Raw genomic sequence first — 24,041 nt, 5'->3', positions numbered from 1 at the left:
AGGTGTATTCAGTTGGGCACTTTCAGCATCAATTATGAATGCTGTCTGTGCTGGGCATACAGTAAAGAGTGTTTACTGTCAGACCTTTGAGGTTCTGATATTTGCAGCTGACAGTCGGTGATAGTGATGAAATCCTTAGATGACACTGGCTTAGTTAATAAGCAGCTTTTTAGGGGGCAACATGGCAAAGGGTAAACAGTAATCTTACTCGTTTAGATGGTTCAAATGTGACTGAAGGTAAACAGACATAATGGACCTAACATGCTCGATAGACTTGGCTTGTCGACCAGGATTGTGGACATGATCAGAGATTTTGACAATGATGAGGGTGTGAAATGACTCTTAATGCACAACACTGCAGGAGCCTCAGTGCAAAAACAGAGTTTTGCATTCATTAAATCTGAATGCAAATCTCTCAGGCTTGGTTTCCCAGACATGGATTTAGCCTTTTTTCCATTGGAGAACTTCCCTGAATGTTTCTTTTATCCTGCGTCTAGGCTTAATCCGTGTCTACGAAACTGAGCCTACAAAGCATGACCTGTCCACCCTATATGGAAGCCCACATACGCTACCAAAAACAAATTTAAGTGAATGAAATTGAACTGCAGTAAAGAAAATACTTCTTAGTCCAGATAATACAATAATGACATACTTTTCTCAAGGGAAAGTGGAGTGATTTCTACATTTTAACTGTATTTGTTTAAATAATTGTAATAACAGTAAACTTAAACCTAGCAGATCAGATATTTTACAGTCGTAATTCAAAATCAGCGAGAGAAAGAACGGAAGGTTAGGGTGATCAAAGAGAGAGATAGAAATGCGCTAACAAGTCAGAGTATGCTGAGAAGGTGGGAGAGTCCTGTGAAGAGCTGATAAATGTAGAAAATGAGCATGCGAACATAAGAGAAGGTGAAGAAGAGTATTTTCAAGGTAGAGTGGGTGGATGTCAGAGCTGATTTGTGAAGGATGGACAGCACCAAGAATTAAAACCATGACGGTAGGTATGATGTATTTGGAGACAGTGACGCTGACAAAAAGTCACAAAGTGGAGCCAGAGGAGGCCGAGATGCAGATGTTAAGATTTTCACTGGGAGTGCCCAGAATGCACAGGATTAGACAGGAGTACATCAGAGGGACGGCTCAGGTTGAGCAGTTTGAAGACAAAGTTGTGAGATGTGAATGTTCAATAGTTTGGACACGTGCAGAGGAGGGATGGTGAATATACTGGACAAAGGATTTTGTAGATGGAGCTGCCAGGCAGGAGGTAAAGAGGAAAACCAGATCTGCTGTGGTGACCACTAGAGCGATCAGCCAAAGGAAGACGCACACTTCTTTATTGACTTCACTTTCATTTGGTACATGTAATTTAAATATATATATACGTTGTAAGGACAGAACTGACGGTCTGCCACACCAAAACATGAATGCATTTTTCTTTCTTCTTGACTAAATTATTGTTTGTGAACTTCTTGTGAGGAAAACAAAAATCACCACAAACTGTTAAAACTGTCAAACACTTTTATTAACTGCTGAACATTCATTTCATAAAAAAGTCCCTCCTTCAAGTCTGAAGACATTAGATAAGTTGTGCACTCCTCACTCTAAAGCCCATTGCAGAAATAAATGACTGGGACACCCAGCACAGAAAAGAAAATAACAACCAGTTAGCATAACCATCGATAAGAAAAAACCCCAAAGGACCTGACGTTTTGGTGAAGTGAGAAAACCAATTAAACACTGGAGAGACTGCTTTGTTCTGGACATTCAAAAAACAGAACTACTGCAGTATTGATATGACTATTAATGGTGTGTCTTTAAGCATCAAAGGCCACAGAATATGATAGATTAGTCCAGGTGAGTCACACCTTCTCATTTTGTTCATCACTGTGCTTAGATTTTCTTTTCTAAAAGAATTTTATTTCCATAGGTTACTGCATGTTTACATTTTACCTAAGTGAAAATAAATCCTGCAGGATTCACCCAGATTTTCTGAAACAAACAAACCAACAAACAAAAAAAAGACCACACCATCAGTCTTATTATTTAAACTGAAGTACATTCCAATTCAGACCAGATTTTCTCCAGATATCAAAAACTCAAACAAGAACTTGTTACATATGTAATAAAAAAGGGGGTTAAAATAATCAAAGACAATATTTTAATCTTTAAGACATGTCCCTTATCTCCCAAAGATATTGCTCTCAGGTGTGATGAGGAAGCAAACTGAATCTATGAGCTAATATCCGATGTAAGAGAGGCAGCTGATGCAAGTTCGAGGGAAGACAGGAAGGAAATAAATGCGGTGTGCTTTTCTCCATCCATAATGAATCTTTAAAGGCACAACAGTCACAGATGTTAGAGGACGATCATCTGAAGTTCTGGTCAGGTAAGTCAGATTACATTCATAAACTTTAAAATTTAAATGTAGTGTTTAAGAGCTAATGATTTAAACTATAAAGAAGTGTCTTCTCATTAAGTCAGTCTGATTTCTTTGTGGTTTTAATTACGGTGAAATTGTTTTATGTTAGCCATTTAGAGCTACATGTGCTTAACATATTTATTCGATCACCAGAATGCAAAAGCTCTCTAATCAAGAGCTTAATCAATACCTTTAATGCAAAATAATATAAATAATTATCATTATCCATCAATTTGTAAATGTAGGTTTACAAAAACAAGCAATAAAATAGTAAAGCAATTATTTTTTGATTATAACGCCAAATTGCAATCATTTACCATTGTTGCTCCATGGAAGAAAAATGTTTTAGTGGTTGAATGTTATGCTTGATTGGGCCAGGTTAAACTTTGTGTATTTAATTTTTTGTTTTAAACAAGTTCTGGGGAGATTTCTAAGAGTTTTTTTGTTTTTAATGACAGATGGTCTAATACATTTGTAATGAAAAAAAATCCCCCAAAATGATTGAACTTATAAAAGATCAGAGAAAAAGTCAAGAAACTTTTTGACTTTTTGTAATTTTTGTAGATTCAAAACTGATAACGACAAGATACCTGCAGATTTGGTGAATGTTTGATATTTTACTCAAAAAGCACCAAATGGCTCTGAAAGCTCTCTAAAATCTCTGACTGCTGTTATTCATCATTAAAAAAATAAAAAAATAAAATAATTCATATTTGCTCAAGTGCTGACAAACAATAGCCCTGAAAAATTTGTTCCATATTTTTAAAACCCCCCAGACTCATTCTCTGCTGAAAGGTTGGATTCTGTGTGCGTACACAGCAGTGGTTTAACAGAAAATGTTTAAAGTGCCAATTACAATCTTTAATGTTAAATAAAACCAGAAAGTGCCATTTCACATTCTTGGTAACCTAAAGTAAGAGATTTCGGCATGACTCTGTAAAGAAAGCTTGTTCATACCGACCGATGGACAGATGGCGTTGGTTGTGCTTTGGGTGTCTGAGGCACGAGGCCTATAAAGCAGAGAAAGAGCAAAAGGTGGACAGAATCTCTTCTGCATCCCAAACAAACTGAAACATCCTGCTTTCACCATCCAGTATCGTTTCCACAAACACAGAGTGTTGATCTAAGGAATTAACATCGGCCAGTAATAACAAAAGCACCTAAATTTATCCTTAGAGTTCTGTGAGTTAAAGTTATGCTACAAGAAGTAGAAAAGAAAAATGTTGAATTGCCTGACAACAGAGGTTGAAGAACTTAAAACAGGTGGCACAGAGGTGACTTAGCACGTCAACCTAAGATTTCTGAAAACCCTTCAAACCATGTTTCTTAAGTAGAAGCTGATTTTTTACATGGATTTAAGGAGAAACAACAGGCAACAAAGATTTGGATAAAACAGTAAGATCAACGTTTGGTAAATTAAAACAGAGGTCACCTCTTTAAAGAGTAAAGCAATCCCATGAATTTGCATTAAAAGCCTTTCATTTCCTTCAAGGTTCAAAAAGAGCTCACACTACTACTTTGCCAAAACCCTTATTACATTTTAAATAATTAATTCCTAATTAATTGTGCCGAGATGTTTTTGCCGATCTCAGTCCAGTGTTGACTGGGATGTAGAAGATGACGGTCCCTTAGGCTCTACCCAGTGCAGGAGCTTTATTATTAAGACTTTCCTAAACAGACCTCTCTGTAGTGCACAAGTCGTGTTAAGACTTTTTTGGACAATGTGAAGATGAGTCTGTGTTGAGGACCTCAATCATTGTTCTGGTTGTCGGGAAGGACTCTGCTACAGATGGAAGACTCTGGTACCAACTTGGTAAACTAGAGAGGAAGAGAAAATGTCAGATAATGTGCCTCTGAAGCAGACAAATAACACACCAGAGAAATTATTACTCTTTGTACCTCTTGAGATTCATCCAGCTCTTTGCTGTTTTACTGAAGCTATCTGGACTGGGTGTGGTCATGGCTTCAAAATCTACCAGCTGAAAAGATATATATATATATATATTTAAATCAAGCAAAAACAAACAAACAACCCCCCCAAACTCCCACACAACCACAACCAGCTTAAAGGATAGGTACAGTAGTTGAAGCGAAGGCCACATTTCCATAAATAAAGACACGTGTAAATAAACCTGAGCACCATGCTTTCCAAGACACACTTGAAGTTAAACAAGCCACAGTTCCTGCTCTTTCTTTGCAGTGCAGATTTACAAAAAAAGAAAGCTTTTCTAAAAATTGACAGATAACTTTATAGAAGTTAAACGCTGTGTAGCAAAAATGAGAAGCCCGCTTTCTTTCCAATGTGGTCAGACTAAATCATGAAGGGTTTTGGAAAATTCCTTAAGAAGCAACAATATGAAGAAAAACACAGCAGGGCTGCCAACTGTTCATACCATCTGCGAGACACCTGCTTTCACTCTCGACTTGAACACGAACAAGGAACGCGAACAATCCTCTCTTACATGCAGTAAACGGCAGGAGACAGAGATCAGCGATACCAGGATGTATCATAGACGAAAGACCACATCTGATTTTAGACAAGGACTGACCCCTGGCCCACTTTCAATTCAGCGGATACATCCCAGCACTTGTAATCTCTAATTATTAAAGTAAGTACCAAAAAAGCACTGCAAAGTTGAAGAAAACTATGACCTGAAGTTTAATTAAACATGTTTATTAGTTAACATATGAGAAGCAGGTGAAGGCAGCAGACACTGATGTCATCACTAATCAGGCAAAAAGAACTAAACGGATTTAAACCGATTATCCTGGACTGTTATCAAATATGTCATCAAGGGAGGTTGGTGCAGAGCTAATGATTTTTCCTTCTTATGAGGAAAAAGTTTTCCAGTCTGATTATATGTTATTTTGAAGACTGAACTTTTGCTCTGCTGCCACTCTGGACCACTGAAACCATCTGGACTTTGGCTGAAGTGATGATGGTCCAAAATTGTACAGAAGATGAAGTGACTACAAATCACCAAAAAAATGTAATCTCTGAATGTTGCACCACTCCTGCAAGAGGAAATCGTGAAGTCTGCAGTCCTTCTGCACCAGGTAAATCAGCACCTACATGTACATAGTGCTCATTTAAACACGACTTGAGACCTAGAAACACATTCTAGACCGTATAAGCAATGTAATCTTACATAACATATGGTAGAGTAAGCACCAGTGTAAATGACAATGGACAGCTTTCAAATTTTTGTTACCCATTTTTAAAAAATTACATTTAAAATGTTTAATTATCTGCTAAAAAAAATTGCATTTGGTCCTATGCATTACTTCCATATATAACAAATGCCATAGAGATTAGTGTTAAGTCAATAAAAACTTGCTATATATTCTTCTACTGAAGTAAGATTCACATTAATTTACCTTTCCTTTCGGGATCCTACCAATGACCTCTTTCCCACTGGCCATCAGTGCCCCCATCACCACTGAGTAAGCCACCACACTGAGGAGAAAGTGATGCTTCATTAGCTGAATACTTCCTCTGACATGTTTCAAGAGTTTCAAGTTTCAAGACCACAGACTAAAATAACATTAATATTATTATCCTGCATTTATCTTTCAGTCTTACTAGGCCATTGTTTCTGGGAGTTTTTTCCAAACTAAGATGACAGCTACAAAGAAACTCTCTCTCCCATTTATCATTCAAATGTAGAAATGCTTCATATTGCACCTGTGGGCTGTTTTGACTTTGAAATTACCTGGATCCTCTGGAAAGAGGCATGAGGTTGCAGAAGTAATAAACCAAGGAGAGGATCAGGTTACACACTGCATCTGCATCCTGAAAGAACAAAGATCATCACAGAATCAGCTGTTCAGTTGTGAACAAAGGCTTAATGTAGTCGTGACCTCTGCTGCTCTGTGTGCTGTCTTCAGTTACGGTTTATCTTAACGGGGTGGAAGCAGAGAAGGCTGCAGACATAATAAAACAGAACAAAGAGCGAAAGCCAGGAGGGATGTTCACATTGTTCCAGGTCTCTGTTACAGAGGAGTGAGAACATCCTGTTTAGTTCTTGTTTGTTAGTTGTTTAGTCAGGACCACTGTTGTGCTGTCTGTATAAATTAGCAGACAAGTCACGGTAGGCTGCCGGCACAGATTTTTTAATCAAGACAAACTGCTTGAATGGTTTGTTCTGTTTATTCCAGCAGTTTGACAGAAAACCATCAACAGAAATGAATGGCAGCAAATAAACTCAGCTAAATCCAACAGTGACAGAGAATTAATCGGTTCTACTCATAGTTTGCTTGTCTAGACAAGTAAAATATGTGATTCCAGTAGAGAGGGCCAGAGTGGGAATAAGAGGGGAGAGGAAGACGCTGAGGAAAAAACAGACATGAGGCTTATGTTTTGTTTTGCTTTTGAACACTGCCTTGTCTTTTCTAAAGTGACTTTTATCTCTTATGTAAAGAGATTGTAAACAGCCTTGCTACTCTAATAAATAATAAATACGACTTAATGTGTTTTTATGTTTATATTGACAGCTCCATCTGTTCTCCTGCAGCTGTGACTCTGTTTCTAGCTCGATACAAAACCTTTTTGCTAGATACTGCTTGAACAGAATTCAACTTGTAAATATTTTCTATTTATTCTTCAGAAAATATATTAAAAAAATCTTTTCGCCAAATGTCCAAACCCCAGACACTAGAGACAATATCAGAGATATGAAACCGCAAGAAAAAAAACTAGAACCAAAGCTGGAACACAAAAACAACATTTTATTTGCAGGTATTGCTTTAGAGAAAGGAACATCCTTTGTTAACTTAAGATGTCATCTACTTAGAGCTGTCCAGAAATGGATATTTCACATTGCACCACCATCTGCTTTCTATTACCAGCAGGAATCTTACCCCGAGTTCGGTTGATAACATCAATGCCTTTCCTTTGGCAGTGAGGTCTTTGTAGATAGACTCTATCTCTGACTGGTACTGCTGCGTCCGCTCTTCAGTTGTCTGCGTTTCTACAGAGAATAACATGTTTCCCACCCTGAAATAAAACAAAATTAAACACTTCAGAGGGTAAAACTTGGAAATATCTGGTTATGTGTGTAGAAGTGTAAAGCATCTACCTAAAAACTGTGGAGCACATGTTAAAAAACAGGTGTTACTGGTTTTTGCAGTAATGAGTCTGCACATATTAAATGAAAACATTAAATTTCAACTGCCCTCCTTTTTTAAGTAGTCACTTTTTTCAGAGATACAAAATTCCCATTGTTTCTGCCATTTTTTAAATTTGATTTCAGTCAAAGTGAAAGGACAAAGTCACGGGGAGCTACAAAAGACGAATAGTACCAGTGGAAAGAGACAACTGTGCAGGTATGGCTAATAACAATAATAATAATAATTATTATTATTATTATAATGACCCGAATAATTCTAATTCAGTTCATTTCTGGCAAATGGTCTGGCTTGGACTCCTCAAGATATTACAACAGAACTTGGAACAAACTGATGCTGCACAGCATGATTAATGTGAAAGAAAAGTACAAGCATGCTGCACAAAAATCCAGCGCTCCCAATGCTGATTGTAAAACATGTGAAATTCTGACAGTTACTGCTCCTTATCTGTGCACAAGAAGAATATTCTTAGCACCTTTTGATTGACCTTTGTGTTGTACACATACCTACGTATGTAAATACTTTACTGTTCATGAAATATACCTTCTAGGAGATCCTTGTGATTATTATTCCCCTGTTCAAATATTTATATTTAATTTTTATATGAAATGTTAGTGTTGAAGAAAGTGTTGTTTTAGAATATTGAACACAGAGAACGGCAGACTGCACCTGTCTCCAGTGATGGTAATGGTGAAGCCATCGTACTCTTTCCCAGGGTCCTTCAGGCTCGGCACCTTCGAGTTGACTGTGAAGCCATCTCTGGTTTTACTGTTGAACTGCTTCAGGAAGAAACACACCAAACAAAAAAACAAAAAGAAAACACCCATCCAAAAAAACAAAACAAAACAGGATGTTGTGCTGCTTTAAAAGGTCTCTTATGGGCAAACATTCATCAATATCAAAATATATTTTAAACTACATGACAACCAAATATTGATTAAATTTAATATGGAAAAATGTAATACATGCGTTTAAACTTTTATGTTTTTTTCTAATTCAGTTTCTCTCAGTCATGTTTGATGTGAATTTTTGGTACAACAGCATATAGATCTAGGCTCCAGATCTAAGCTGTAGATATAAGTTCACACACAAAACTGGGAAGTAATGAACATCACTAGTGTTACTAGTAGACTAAAACTAATATCCACTTGAATCCTTGAGTGCAACCTGAACTAGATTCTCTCATATCCTTCTTACCTTCATTATAGGAAGCAAATCTTCTACTTTATTCACATTTTCTAGAGCTTGGCGGACTTCCAGGAGGCCTCTGGGGTTGTATGCCCTGAGACAGACAATAAGAACATGTTGGTTACAGAAACAGCAAGAACACTGCAAGAATAATTAAGTCATAGATGATGCTTCAAGGAATTCTGCAAAGTCACTGGAGTTGTGATTCAGGTTTTACCCGTGGTAGACCAGTATTCTGTCTTTGATGAAGTCAAGTATGTTGTCAAAGTAGGCAAGGTATCTGATGTTGATAATTTGCCCCCTGGACAAATAAAGAGGGAAAAAACAGACCTCAATATACTACTTTTCAAGGAGCTTCTCAGAATGAGGCTCTCACAGGGAACAGAATGATAGAGATACGTCATATTCCAAGAAATTGAAATAAATGTTTCTGCACTACAAGGTGAGGCCATATGGAAATTCAATCCTGTAACCCATGAGAGTGTTTGACGCCGTCTTCGAGGCCAAGTTGTTACCTGATGAGGTTGATGTGATTGTTGAAGCCTCGACTGAGACTCCTGGCAGGCATCTGGTCTAACCACAAAACTGGCTGGTCTGGATCGGCGATCCTACGAGTACAGGAAAGGCCCGTTTAGTGTTTCAACACTGCAATCTAATTAACCACACATCAAACACTCTAGTGGGAAAGTGACTTGTTGAATTTGGCCAGAATTGGTGAGAACAGGCTAGTTACCAGGATAAGTAAACCACAGTGAAATGTGAAAAACGACCTGACTGCTGAGTTCTTTCTAGTGCTCACGCGGTAAAAACTTAAGCCATGTGTCAGCTTCAGTCTAGACTTCATTTTGCAATGCAGGACAGTTGAAACATCATATGTCAGCATCTGTCTCCTTCCTATTCCTTCAGTTTTAGAGTCATTTCCTGGAGATAATTAGGATCCCATAGTTCCTCTTCACAACACCCAATTTCTTGTGGAATGAGAAAGAAACATTTTTCTAGGTGTTTTACTCATTAACGTCTGTCCAAGCTAAACATGCACTAAAAAAAGAGTGATGCCAAAATTAATTCCCTGCAGTCTCTGCATTATGCCACTCTTTTCCAATGGAAATACAGCAATGCAATCCTGTAGATGTCAAACATATAATGGTGCCTCCATAAATTTGACCTGAGTGATCTCATATAAATTTGGTACAAAGTCCTTTTTATTTTGTGAAACTTGCACCGTGTTTCTCACCTCCTCCATTTGACTGCTATGTCAAACATGTCTCTCCACTGCATTTGCCTGGTTTTGCCATTGACTCGCACTTTGGAGTTGCTCCATGTCCGATGCATGGCCTGCATTACCTCTAAGGTTGCTAATCCCATGGCTGAAGAAGCACAGACAGCTCTTTATTTTTAGGCTCTTGTTAACACTTGGTGATCTTTTCAAACTGTGGCATTGTCTCTGTGGTACCTCTGTGTATTCTTCTGTTGGGTAGAAAACCAGGAGTGTCGTACTGCATGAGTGCCCCCAGATGGTCGGCCGTGCAGATCAGCTTCTGAACTTCATTGCTGTAGCTGTCGAAGTTCTGTGGCAGCACGTCTCTGCCAACCAGAAAGACGTGGAGAATAAGGCTTTCATGAAACGCACATTTTTTTTTCCTAGACACTGGCTGTCAACCTTCTACAATATCACAAAACAGATGAAGTAGTTTGAGCCTGCTGACATGCATGCATAAAAACATCTATTTGATGAACACAGGAACTTTCGTGTCATATGGAAAAAATGGCAGGTGTTGGTTTTCAACCACAAAACGCTGCCTCGTGTTTTAGCTCATGAAAACTGCTACAAACTGAAGCTCAGGAAACCACAGTTATGATGGTCCTGATTTTCCTAGATTTTCTTATGATGACAGACTTAAGGGGAAGTGTAGGGCATCCTAAATTAAATTCAGATTGAAATGTGAAAATAAATGTAATTTGTCACAATAATTTCTGCTTTGGCCTCAGAAAAAGCTTGACATTTATATAAAGAATAGCTAGATTGATCACTTCATCATCGCAGCATCATTACAGTTGATCGTTATGGTCAGAGTTAACAGTCCCACAAACCCACTTGATATGTGGCTGCAGGCCAGGCTGTTCTTCATAGTCCTCTATTAAAAAAGGCAGGTTCTTGGCCCAGTGGTTCTTAAAGTTTCCCGGTAAGTCCTGGTCCACGTTGTACTCTGCTACTGGGATATCCAGGTGGGAGTGCAGGTAACGAGAGTACTCTGGAAGAAATCAAGTAAACAGGACCTTTATGTGACAAGTAAAAAGACCAGAGGTGGTGCATTATGAGGTGGTGGTTTAGGTCAAAGGACACTGAAGCTAAAAATAAAGAAAAAGCATGGTTAAGGTATACAGAAGAGTCTATCATGGCCAAATAATACAAAAAAAGGCACAAGCACAAATGAGACTGAATGAATGAATGCTTTCTTCTGATGAACCAGGAGGACATTCAGAAGCCTTAATTTCCTGTTTTTGTTTTGTTTGTTTTTTTAAAAAGCCCATCAAATTCTAACATTCCTGGGTTTTTTTAAACAATGCAATAGTTCTCCTGAAAATTAAATCAGAAGAAAATGCTATTCTTTAATGCAAAAGTAATACACTGGAAATACTCCTCTGTATGTCACATCTGGTGGCCTTGACCTCAGCTGTGCTGCATGTCACTCCCCCCTTGTTTCCTCAACTTTGTACTTTAACAATTGTTTTAATGAAAGCCTCCAATGCTCAAAGAAACTCTGAACATTTGAAAATATGAAAAATACATGAAAAAAAAAAACAAGCAATGTGACGTTTTGGAGAATCTAAAATATAACTGTCCGTTTCCTTTTTTGTTGAAACAATTAGTAATAATGCATTCAGTATAGACTCTGTAATAGACTGCACACCTATGCCTGAACAACTCTTGTGCTCTAGGTTCTTTGAAAACATGTCTTGAATGGACTCTATAGGAAGTCTCCAGGTGTCACGTGGTATCCTAAGCATGTTAGCGGCAGTCTTATAAGCTGACAGTTGTAGCTGCCATAAATCACCCCAGTCATTGGTTTCTGAGGTTTGTTCATCTGCCAGTTTATCCTGTAGGCAGAGCTCTGACTTGGAGAGCAGACTTTTTATTTACCCTGTAAAATAAGACTGATCTTGAATCAGCATTCTTCTCTTTATCTGCGATCAGTCATAATGTGTATGCATGTGTGTGTGTGTGTGTATATATATAAAGGCCCACCCACCTCTGAGGTATTTAACTTTGAGGTATTCAGAGCTGGCTTTTTGCCCCAGCAGAGGGTCGTTCAACATGACTTTAGTCTGAGCTTTGATGCCTTCGTAAAACTGCCCCATGGCCACGTGACTCAGCCCCTTCATGTACTGACACACCTCGTTGTAAGGCTCCAACTGAAGACACCTCTGAGGAAAACAAGAGAATTTGCATATGAATTGCATATGAATCCATTACCACTTCTTTCCTTGTGCTGCTAGCAAACCCTGTGTAAATTAAAAATTCCTAAAATTGCAGAGAGGGGTGTAAGGACAGCCTGTTTTACTTCGTTGGGGATAATTCTACCTTGAAGTTGCCTATGGCCTCCTGCAGAGAGCCATGGTGGTACAGCATCATGCCACGGAGCTGGAGAGACTGGATGTGGTTCTGATTCAGCATGAGGGCTTTCTGGAAGCTCTCCATGGCTGATTCAAAGTCACCCAGCTCTCTGGGAGAAGGAAGAGGAAAAGCAACTGTTGATATTTGGCTAAATACCCTATGTCAAAGTGACATCCTGCATTTATGCATGGAGTAAGAAAGCATGCTGCAGAGTGCCTGTACCTGTAGGCCTGTCCGAGGCTCTTATAGGCATCTATAAAGTCAGACTTCAGTTTCAGTGCTTCTTTAAAGGTCTCAATGGCTTCCTGATAAAGAAAAAAGCAACCTTTCACATACATTGACAACACAGTTGAGAGGAAATGCATTAAGGAACACAGCAGACCAGAAATTCTGAGTCAGCAGGTGGTTCAGAACTTTAACACATTCAGATTTTGTCTTATGTAACCCCAGTGTGGACATGGCTAAATGCTGGAGTTTAGCAGTAACTGTTTAACACTTAGTTTAACAGTTAAACTGTTTACTATAATTACAGTCCTAGCTTTACAAACAAAGGTGACAGTAATGCTGATAGTTTTAGGTGTTTAGCACAACGTTTTTACAAAATATTGTGGCAAGCCATCCAACTGACATATTTAAGAAATCAGTATCATAGTGATGCAACAGAGAGAATGAGACAGGGGATCATCAGACACCATCTGTGACTATTCACACCAAGTGCCATAGAAAGCCAACTAACTAACTGTTCAGATATTTCAGCCTGGTCCAGCCACTCTTTGCATAGTAAGGTTGGACAGTTGGATGAATTTATCAACCATCAACGATAGGTTGAGCCTTTCACTGGTCGTTTTATTTATTTATTTGCCCATGAGTAGGTTTGCTAATAATGTCAGTTGAAGCTAAAAGAAGCAGTCAATGGGGGAAAAAGAAAAAGAAAAAAAAAAAAAGGCTGTTTTAACGTCACCCTCTTCCAGCTGGGAGCAAATGCACCCTCCTCAGACTGCCCCCAAATGGAGCGATTTATTTACTCAAACTCATAACAGAAAGAAAGGCAGCAGCCTATGTTCACAAATAGAAAACAAAACATTTTATTTAAATATACATCTGCACAAGCGGTGGTTGTGGTTACATCCTCAGGTTTGGCTCTTTAATCCAGTTTAAAGTCAAAAGAAATCCGAAATTGCTGACTTTCAATTTTTTTGGACAACTAGTTCCTCCAAGTTTGGACGTCTTCTGTGTTCTAAACGTGCAAAACAGTCCGTGCATGATTACATTGCTCCGCCCATCAAAAAGTCGCCTGTGCAGATATATCGCCTATCGTCATATATGGGACTGATGAATGTCAGTTAGAAAAAATGTACATATCGCCCAACCTTAGTGCATAGCATGCAAATAAAAAGCAGATTCCACCAATGTGCACAACTCTCTCATCTAAAGTAAGCAATTATTTCTACAATCACATTCGCAACTATCATTAAAAGCGCTAATGTTGTTGTTTGCAGTTAACTGTCAGCTGCCTGCAGGAGCTGCAGCTGGGATTCCCCCAGGAAATCCTTTATGTTTAGCATCTACATGTCATGTAGATGAATACCTGCAGATTCAAGTGCTGCTCTGCACACATTAGTCAGTGTGTGGGAAATAAAAATGCACTTGGCTTGGGCAGACTTTAAAATAACATACTAATTAGAAGTTAAGCAACATCTTATCATTCATCTACCATTTTTACTTCCCTTGTGGTGCACAGCGGATTTTATCAAAGACGAAAGCAGCTACCCCAGCATTAAGAGACACTTTCAGCATGAACGTGCTAAACATCACCAAGCACAACAAACAGCTAGCAGAAAACTCTGGTATAACACAGCAACAATCTCATCCGTCAGAGAGGCCAGGAAGAAAATGAAAAAAAAAGTCAGCTTTAACAAAGTTGACTTTTGTTAAAGCTGATTGAATAAATTTACCAAAGCATGTGGTTCCATCTGCTTCACAGCTGCATATATGTAAATAAGTTAAATCTGCAGACAAGCTTAGAACACAATATGCATGAAACCCAATAAGCTTGAGCTTGTATTAAGCTATTCATCTCCTTCCCTTCATCTCCTGACACTGTAAGTCGCAAATATAATATTTAAACAACCCCCCCCAAAAAAACCAAACAAAAAACCCAAACAGTCAGCTGACATTTGAATGCATTTCTGTGACTGTGTTTCCAGCAGCGAGCTGAGAACGACCCTGTTAGTTTGCATTAAATTAAATCCTCTTTGATGTTGTTGACTCAAATAATATTTTGGTAATTAAAAGTGAAAAGATAAATATAGACAGGATACACAAATGAGGTGTAATCATGCACTAACAGGATGTTTGTGCAACAAAAACTCTGATATGACAAATTCTGATATATCTGATTGTAGAAAAAAACAAGAGCAAAACTCCAGACTGTCAAGTTTGAGAATGCTATAACATACAGTGGAATCCATACTCCTTATAACAAGAATTAGAGATACACTTTGCTAACAAAACCAGCTAATCAGTGCACTGTCATTATCTGTGGTCACATCTGGTTACAATAAAATGTGATGGTGGAGGCCACGAGTCTTCCAAACAGTAACTCATTAACCAGTGAGTGATATCACACTGTTTATTTATCTTTGATATGGACAAGGCCATACTGGGAATATGAGACGGTGAACAGCTCACCTTGAGCATGCCTCTGTGGAAAAAGGTGAGGCCTTTATACAGCATGGCAATAGGCTGATTCTTCTTAAGCTCTAAAGACTGCTGGAAGTCCTCCATAGCGGCCACATAGTCCTGAACAGAGAGCAAAGCACAGAGTCATCACATGGAAACACACAGGCATATATGTACGTTCATGCTGCATCTGACTGTCAAACCTCTGAAATGAAGAGCAGCGTTCCCCTGTGCCTGTAGAGACGAGCTGAGGGCTGTAGCTGGATGGCTTTTGTCAGGTCACTCAGAGCCTCACTGATGCGACCCAGAGGAGACAGGATCTAAACACACAAGCACCGAATTGCACGTTTCATCTTTTTAATTTTATTGTTGCAAAATACTGATGAACTGAATTATTTTCTTTGCTTTTACACTGGATCGAAAGAACATTTGGGGGGAATAAAGATAAGTTTGTTGTTTTTATTTCATGAAAAACAGGCATGATTCAGTCACTGCAGTGCTCAAAAGATTACATCATTTTCAGGACAGGCTTTGCATATTTCTGCAAGGTAATGTTAAACTGCACAGTACAGCTAATACAACAGCATGGCTTCATAGTAAAAAGAGTCCAGGTCCTGAACTGGCATGCAGCCCACACCTTTCACCAACTGAAAATATTTGACACATCTGGACTCGGGACTGCTTCAGTTCCCAGAGAATTACAGCCTCTTGTTAAAAGAAGGAGGAATGCTACACAACAATAAACATGACATTTTCCCAGCTTTTTTAGAGACATGGGATGTTGCTGCCATCAAACACAAAGTAAACTAATATTATTCTCAGTTTAAACATTTGATAGGTTTTCTATGCTCTACTGTTAATAAAAATATGGTTTATGGGTTTTGAGATTTGCAAAGCATTTAATTCTGTTTTTATTTACATTTTTCACTGTGTTGTGTTTAAATTCAAATGGTATAAAAGTCCCAAAGAGGAAATGGTAAATAAAACAGCAGAGTGAAACCTGCAGTGGGGGAATTCTTTTCTTTAATCTTGTGAGAGTTGCCAGAACTCTAACCATGTCTGGTGACTGTTTATATGCCCAACTGTTTTTGAATATTGCTGTTGCCTAATATTATTTGCTATACTGTAGCTTAAAACTTATTTGAATTCACTTTAAAATTTATATTTTGCCTCTTTCAAAATGACAATGCATTGTCGATTATTTGTAGTAAAAGGCAGCTGCTCCAAATATGACCGATGACATTCACTACTTCTATATGTGTTGTCCAAATATAAAGAGATCACCTTCATCAGTAACCATGATTATATGAAAAGTTGCTAACATTTATTGAGGATGTGTTTCAAGCCGTTTCTGAACATGTTAAGAGAATCAGACTCGTATAAAGACACCATTTCTCATATGTTGTGCACAACAGGATGTAGTCTGTGCCTGGCACGTTCTCACTTCTGAAAAAAACTCAGTGTGGTTTAGGTGCAGGCTGAGTAAAATGTCCAGGAGGCAAAGCAGCTCGCTAGCTGCGAATTCAACATCCTCTAGTCTTACATCAAAATAATCGGATATCACAGAGACTTTGCAGTAGGAAGCTGCCAGGCTAATTTGCATTATCAAGTATATCTTGCTGGGTAATGCCTAGAAAAGTTCCAGGATGCAGTGTGTGTGAAAGCAGATGAAATCTACAAAACCTGTTTGGGGGAGTTATTTGTGAATAATGCAAATGATGTTTTATGATTAAAAAAACTCTGTGCTTTCCAAACTGATCCAACTTCAACAGTCAAGATAAATCATTTGGGAGAAAATCAAAGCAGGAGGAGCTCATCAGACTTGGAGAGAGGTGACTGATTGCTTGGAGCACATTTGTAGCTCATTCACATTTTATGTCTGGCTGATGACTCACTGACTGCAGATCTTTTTCATTTGGCTGTGATGTATTTTCTAGTCTAAAAAACCAAAACAACACAGCTCGATGCATTTTAAAAGTCACCAACTCCACTTGAAAACTGAACCTAAAAAGTTCATGGAACACGAATTCGCTTTAGTACAACTTCTGACTGCTTGATTAGATTAGTCTTGATTAGACATTAAAGCTCAAAATTAATCCGAAACTTGACAATTAGAAGCAGAAAAATTAGCTACAAAACAGGAGGAAGGCAACTACATGTAATCAGTTTAATTATACTGTTACCAACAGTTGTTGTCTTAGCTTGTTGCAGTACTTGAAAGCCATAAAATATATTCAGTGCTGAGGAACACTAATAATAGATCACATTTGCCACAGAGTCACCTCTCACCTCTGCTCTCTGCTCGTAGACCTCTGGCCAGCTGGGCTCGAGGGTGATGACTCTGTTGAGCTCGTACAATGCCAAATCAGCATTCTTTATATCCTGGCATGGACACACAAGAGGAGAGAGGCACTTACATTTTGTTGACATAAACTTTAACATATTGCGCACAAAACTTGGAACAAAGCCACAAACAACACCAAACACAAAAACTACTCTAAGCAGTTTTCTTCTCCCCCCTATTCTGGAGGGCAGACTACCATAACCGCAGCATCCTGGCAGATTGAATTGGCATTCACTGAATGTCACACTGAATCACTCTGCATTTACCTGAAACTGCTGTTGTCAACAAAATACAGGATTCTTTTTATTTGAGGACAAATAACCAAAACAAAACCCACAAACCTCCCCAAAGGCATCCAACAAAACACATCCACACAGCAACTCTCTGTGCAGCCCGAACTCAGCGGAGGTCAGAATTGTTTTAAATCTGATTTTGAGAACAATTTGGCAGAACATAAAACGAGAATATGAATAAATATATTTCAACATCTGACAAATGCAAATAAAGGCTGTCCATTAAACAAAGTGTGTGTGCACAGTCTGAAGTATGAGTCATTGGGCTTGAAGTTTAAGCTCAAGTCCTTCACAGCACAGTAGTGAATAGTGTTTCTGACACATTGATAAAATACCAGCAACATTCTCTCCCAAGTAAATATCATAAGTGGATTGTATTTATAAAGTCTACATTCACACAGGACTTATTCTACATATGCAGAGAGCTACTGACCTTCCTATTAGTAGAGGACTCATTCTACCTCCTAAGCCACAGCTTTTGATGATCTCTTACGACAGTTCATAAATATATTATGACTAAAATGATATGCAGATGGATAACTGCTTCAGTAATGAAAACACTATATTATTGGTTTATGTCCCTTCTTGCAACATTAAATTATGCTTCAATCACAGATTAGCTTCCATTAAAAACCATTTTGCATAACACTGAAAGCAGAATATTAGTAGTGTTTGTTTTGTTTTAGATTCACCTATTTAGTCATTGCAGAGGGTTGTTTCCCAAAAATTATAGTGAAAGGATTTAAAAAGAATCTGCTCTGGTTACAGGCTTTGGGTTTTACTTTGTTGCTGGAGCTCTTTAAACATTTCAGAGGCTGGGAGTTATGACGGGCATCCAAGTAAACTAGGTGTAAAACATTATTTACTTATATTTTAATTCAATATCTTTCATGCATAATCATTTACATATTTCCTGGCAACCTCTAGGGAAATTATGCCTTCCTCATGTAAGTTCTCCTGTCCAGATGGTTGCCAACAGGTCTCTAGGCCTGTGTGACTATTGCCTAAGGGACTCTGGGAATTTTTTGAGGATAAAAGGAAGATCTCACATCGAGTGTAAAACAGTCCTCCCTCTTTCTGAAAGCAGTATTCCTCAGATGCGTTCACAGACTCCCCATCTCTTTGTGGAAATAACAAGAGCGGTTACATCTGAAACCTCTGCTACTGAGACTTGTATCCCACAATACAAGAAAAGTTGCTTTTTAAGCTCATTTTGTGGCATTGTTTCTTTTAGTGGAAAGCGACAGTGAAGATGCACATGCACACAAAGAGAGATTTACCTGTGAGTTTAACGTGCTCTCTGCTTTCACCACTTGGATATCAGGTCGCCAGTAAGGTTGCTTATAACCAGTGGCCCACTTTAAATGCATTTTAATGGCTAGTAAATAAATAAGTAAATTGTATTATTACAGCACCTTTCAAAGTGCAACAAAATAATACATAAAAATGTGAGATGGTATAAAAGGAAAATTAAATCCTGGGAAAGAAACATTTGCTTTGTAGTTTTTTGGGTTGTTGCAGGAAAGACACACTTCAACCAGTTAGCCACATGCTAATTTGCATCATTTGTTCTTGGGCAGGTAGAAATCCAGACAACAAAAACATCATATAAAAAGGTTCAATATGTAGAAGATCCATTCAATCGCTTAATTTATAGACAACAGGCTTGCTTAAAACCAGCAACATGTTTGACTCATATTTGTGGGTGATAAAGTCTTACACTGGTGCTGAATTCTACAGCTGCCACTTACCTGCAGACTTTTCTTCCCATAAGCTATCCCTCTCCCGTAGATGGCACTGACCAGCTCTGGGTCACCCTGTATCAAACAGAACAAATGTTCAGAATACGCAAAGAAAGGTGTTTTGTTTGGCCTCAAAAGAATTTCTACATCTCTCAAAGGTTAACTGAAAGGTAATTTTTGCAGAGCCGTATTGGGTAACATGTATGCACACACATACCTGCAGTAAGAGTGAAAAGTGTTTAATGGCTTCATCATAAAGTCCATTGCCTATGAGAACATAACCTATAGCTGCAATGACAGAAAAAGTGACAATGAAAAGCTGCATTTTAGCTGCATCAATCAGGTGTTTGAACAGCATTTGAACAACATGCTGACTTACCAAGCTCTTCATTTGTGTTTTGGTTATCTACAGGAAAAGGTATTTTTTTCTGTTCTATAAACAACTTGGCCTGATTCTGTAAGAGATGGTGACAAGAAGGGAAAAAAAGACAAGAAGGACAAATTAGAAATGTCAAGAGAGGCACAAAATAATCATTTCCTTCCTGTGTGAAGGCAACTCGATTGAGTGAAAAAAAACCCATAAAAGACAACACTTAAATGCTGTCGACACCTGTGTTTTCAGTTCATTGGAGAGCTTTAGAACGTGTTGACAACTTGCGTAAAATGACATTTTCAATATAACTGTTAACAGTTATATTAAAGATACTTTTACGAGCAATTTTAAGTGCCCTGCTGAATATCTCAGGGTTACTCTGAGGCATAAAGATTTCAAGGTAGACCTGTAACTGGAAATTTAGCACATACAGGAATTTCAACCACAGACTCGATGTGCAAAATAAACTACTGCATTAACAACAATGCTTCTTTTTTTTCCATCTTGTATTTGCTATGTTAACCCAAACGGCAGCACTGCAGTGGAATTACTGTATCCAAATTGGACAGCATGGAAATGTTGCTGCGGCAGCATTTTACAAGGCAACTGACAAGGCATGCACTTGCCCCATTCCTTTTATTGGGGATCCTTATCAAATCTCACCTAACATAAAACTGTGGGACTGCACTACTCCCACCCCACGCCCTAAAAAAGAAATCTTGATCCTAAACATCTTGCAGCCTTCATCACAGATCCCTTAGATCAGGTTTTGTCTTCAGTTGCTTCTGCACCTAGCATGCCACCTGCAATTTTGTGTGTGTGTGTCACAACGTCTTTAGCACAGACGTTGCGTCTATCAACTCACTAACCACTTTCACCAACCCCAAAAAGCTATCTATCTTGCAGCTTGTGGTGAAGAGCACCAACCATGAGCTGTGCCGTACTCTTCTGTGTTTTTTTTTTTCATGCATAGGAACTGCATTTTTTTTTTTGGGGGGGGGGGGGGGGGGGGGAGTACATAGATCCAATATGATCACTACAATCAGTGAGTGTCATTCTATTACAAAATTCACCAGGTCATTAAATTTGGGCCTTTTTAAATGGTAAGCTGAAGCCCTGCAGTGTACATTTATTTTCACACACTGGAGCAGTGATATAGAGGTGAATTATAGGGTGTCAGTATCACACTCCAACAGCACCTTAGGGTGTGGTTACATGTGTAAGCACCAAAAGCAACCACACCCATCACTGTGAGCTTAAGTATCTGATCACCACTGAAACTTAAGATTTTTTATTTCTCGCTGAAGAGAAAATGTGTGTAAAACTAAAACATAACCAGAATGTCTTGCTTTGGAAAAAACATAAAAAAAAACATTAGAACACAGATTTCAAAAGGTTTATAAACTGCTTACACACACCTGTGTTTTGTGGTTTAACCTTGACTATATATACTTTTTTTTTTTTTTTTAACTCTAAAGGAAACCGTTACAGGCCATGGCTGCTCTAGATCTAGACTAGTGTTTGAAATCTCACCAAGATCTTCTCTGCATTAAGTGAGAACACAGACTCGCAGGGCGGGTTGCTTCCCTCCTCACAGTCTGGGTCTTCCAACTGTAAAATTGAAGACTCTGAAAAGACAAAGATTCAAAGTATTTATCACTGGAAACAAAACGGTTCATAATGGCAGGGTATTTCAGACCATTAAGCTACTATGTCTTTTAAATTGTATTAAACATTGTAAAGTTTCAAAGAAAGAAAAATATCTGAGAAGTTAAGCAGGCTTGACCTGACACACACTGAAATCCAAACTCATGAAGCCTGTTACAAAGTGCTCTCAAGGACATTTTCGGAGCCCCTCAGACCAAAAGGCAAAAGCTTTAAATCATAAGACGATGATCGATGATGTGCATGTGACAGTCTTTAAGTGCTGCAAATGTACAAAATGAATACTAACCACAACCATTTTTGTCCATCATATAAAAAGAACATGCAGCATGGTTCCTTATAAACTTAGGTGTGTAAAGCCACTGTGTTATTTTACTTTGTTTTGTACATTTTAGGTGTAATTTTCACAGTAACAGCAACCACCATATTGAGCCCTTCGGTGAGAAGAACTGAATCTTCTGATTGAATCAGAAGCAAGCAAAACACTGTGAAAAGTTAAGAAACAATGTCGTGGTTTGTATTTCACAAATCATTAAGAATCTGTTTATTTTAACTTGTACAACTATATTATCTCTCATTATTTCTGTCCTAAATGCAGTGACACAGGGAAAACAAGAGGTGTCCGTAATAATTCCAACAAACTAAACGTGGGCAAAGAGTATGTTTGTTTGGTACACGTTACAAATACAAAAAGGCATTCTGACATTTTAGTGAATCTAACTTAAGAAACACACACACAAACTATGCAGGTAAAGAGTTTAGCATTTAAAGTTGTTTTTTAATGGTCTGTGTATAGGCTTTTTCTTGGATGTATGAAAACGTATGCAAGCATTGTTCAGCATATCAGTCTCCATTACCTTAATTTTCAGTTAAATATGGACACTAGATGAAGAAAAACAATATTTTTATGCTTGAGAAAACAAGACACATTTTTTAAAAGCACTAAACAATATTTTTGCTACAATTCCGCTAAATTTCCTTCAGCAGTATAGCAGAGCTTCTTTGGTTTGGTTTGTAGGCAAGAAAATCCCCATCTCTACACGCCTGTATTCAGCTGTTGCGACTCTTAACTGGTATCAAACATAACATTTTCCCCCAGCAGCCAGGAGATCAGGCTCTTAGTGGTCCCTTGTATATTTTTAATGGGCCTTATGTTCCATGTTAAGCACATTGAGTTCACATGTAATGTAACGTGCTACATTTTTCTATTATCAATTTTCACATGTTATCAGTAGATATAATTTTTTATTATCCTATATATAAAAATAATGAGTAACTGAAGCTTAGTGGAGTACATGCTGGGCTCATGTTTAGGACTCGCCCCTGCATATTGCAGGTGTTGCTGCTAGAGAGAGATGAGGTGGCTACTGCGAGCCTGCAGCAACATTTACAGGAAACCTGCCAAATTTAAAGGCTGCGTTAAAGTAAACAAGCATTTCATCTACATACAGACAGATTTTATCTTAGCTTCTTCTAAAGTCAGACGTGCCATCATGCAAAACAAACCAGTCAGGTGACGCACTGCTTTTCCTTACATTTAACTATCTAAACAGGCAATGAGATGAAAGGCTGAAACTAAAGACTGTAGGAAACAAAAAACAAAAAACAACTAAGAGTCGATTGAACACAAAACACTTTAATGACAAATCTAAGTAAATTTACGTCAGTTCCTTTTTATTTTGTTTTTAAGCAAGTGAAAGTAACACATTTACAGTTGGTTGTCTTTTTGTTCAGAATTCTAATTTTAATTAATATTTCAATGAACTAAAATGTCTTTTTCGCACGTTGTATAGGTTTTTAGCTCAGTTATAGTTACTGCAACAAGCTTTGGTCAGTCTAACTATAGAAGTGGGTGAGTTACTGACATGCCGAATGCAGCGAAAGGACATTGTAATTATAAAAAACTTTTCAGTTTTCGTCTTTAAATAGTTATTTTACTGCTGCAGAAGACGACATTAAATTGCGCGTTCTTTGGCTGGAGTATGGTTTACTTCTCTTTGTTTAAGGTAAAACATACAGTTTGCTGACTGAAGTGAGCTTATCGATAAGCACTTTTAAGTTTCTTTACAGTTATTTACACTTGAACTCCACTTCCTGTGTTTGAAATCTGTTTTCTTTCATATTTGGCGGAAAAAAGACTATTTTTGAGGCAGGAAAGGCTACTCTTAATGATCCCTTTGAGCTGTCACCGCTTGCTGTTATTGGCGTATTAACGTTAGCCTTTAAACGGTTGGGCTAGCCGGGTCCAAGTGACAGTTGTATCAGAGAGGACGTGGCAAAGTAACAGCGAAAAGGCAGACTTTACCGCAGTCAGCAGCGTAGTCCTCCCATTCAGACAGCGAGCTGCATCCCTGTTTGTGGAGGTCGTTGTTGAATAAAGTGAGAGTGGAGAAGAACTCGGTGGAGAAAATCGCCCGGCACAGGTACAAGAGTGAGAGAGCTACCACAACAACAGCCCGGCTGGCAGGGGCCATGTTGTGCTACATGTGTGACGCCACAGGGCGGAAGCTGCCGCAGTTTGACCCAAACGGGCACGCCCCCCTCACGCGCGAATCTGCGGGACGCGAACAAGAAGCCCGCAAAACGGAGGGA

General features: G+C 38.4%; 1 protein-coding gene across 2 annotated transcripts; it reads right to left on the bottom strand.

The window, feature by feature from the left end:
- Positions 1–1,500: 1,500 nt before the first annotated feature.
- ttc13 (tetratricopeptide repeat domain 13) lies at positions 1,501–23,967 on the bottom strand. Of its 2 annotated transcripts, none has more exons than XM_040018047.1 (23): positions 23,755–23,967; positions 21,318–21,412; positions 19,791–19,866; positions 19,629–19,699; positions 19,421–19,486; positions 17,322–17,414; positions 15,236–15,352; positions 15,042–15,152; positions 12,573–12,655; positions 12,318–12,459; positions 11,986–12,160; positions 10,830–10,986; positions 10,188–10,318; positions 9,969–10,101; positions 9,250–9,342; positions 8,952–9,035; positions 8,744–8,828; positions 8,216–8,325; positions 7,280–7,415; positions 6,133–6,212; positions 5,798–5,876; positions 4,319–4,398; positions 1,501–4,237 (listed from the first exon to the last, which is right to left on the bottom strand). In XM_040018047.1, the coding sequence occupies exons 1-23, from the start codon at positions 23,921–23,923 to the stop codon at positions 4,123–4,125; spliced, it is 2,481 nt and encodes an 826-aa protein (XP_039873981.1). In that variant the 5' UTR covers positions 23,924–23,967; the 3' UTR covers positions 1,501–4,122. The 2 variants fall into 2 exon arrangements, with proteins under 2 accessions (XP_039873981.1, XP_039873982.1); XM_040018048.1 differs by having other exon boundaries at positions 8,216–8,322.
- Positions 23,968–24,041: the final 74 nt, after the last annotated feature.

This window comes from Simochromis diagramma, unplaced genomic scaffold (genome assembly GCF_900408965.1).
Source record: "Simochromis diagramma unplaced genomic scaffold, fSimDia1.1 OVJJ01000802.1, whole genome shotgun sequence".
In the NCBI taxonomy this organism is placed as follows: Eukaryota; Metazoa; Chordata; class Actinopteri; order Cichliformes; family Cichlidae; genus Simochromis; species Simochromis diagramma.
Note: the sequence above shows the minus strand (reverse complement) of the source record. Positions and strands in the feature narration are given on the sequence as shown.

Coding starts and splice junctions, on each gene's coding strand:
- ttc13 (XM_040018047.1), bottom strand. CDS start 23,923: ATGGCCCCTGCCAGCCGGGCTGTTGTTGTGGTAGCTCTCTCACTCTTG. Junction 19,487..19,628: donor ACTTTTCACTCTTACTGCAG/GTATGTGTGTGC, acceptor TGTTTGATACAG/GGTGACCCAGAGCTGGTCAG. Junction 9,343..9,968: donor ATAGCAGTCAAATGGAGGAG/GTGAGAAACACG, acceptor CTGTACTCGTAG/GATCGCCGATCCAGACCAGC.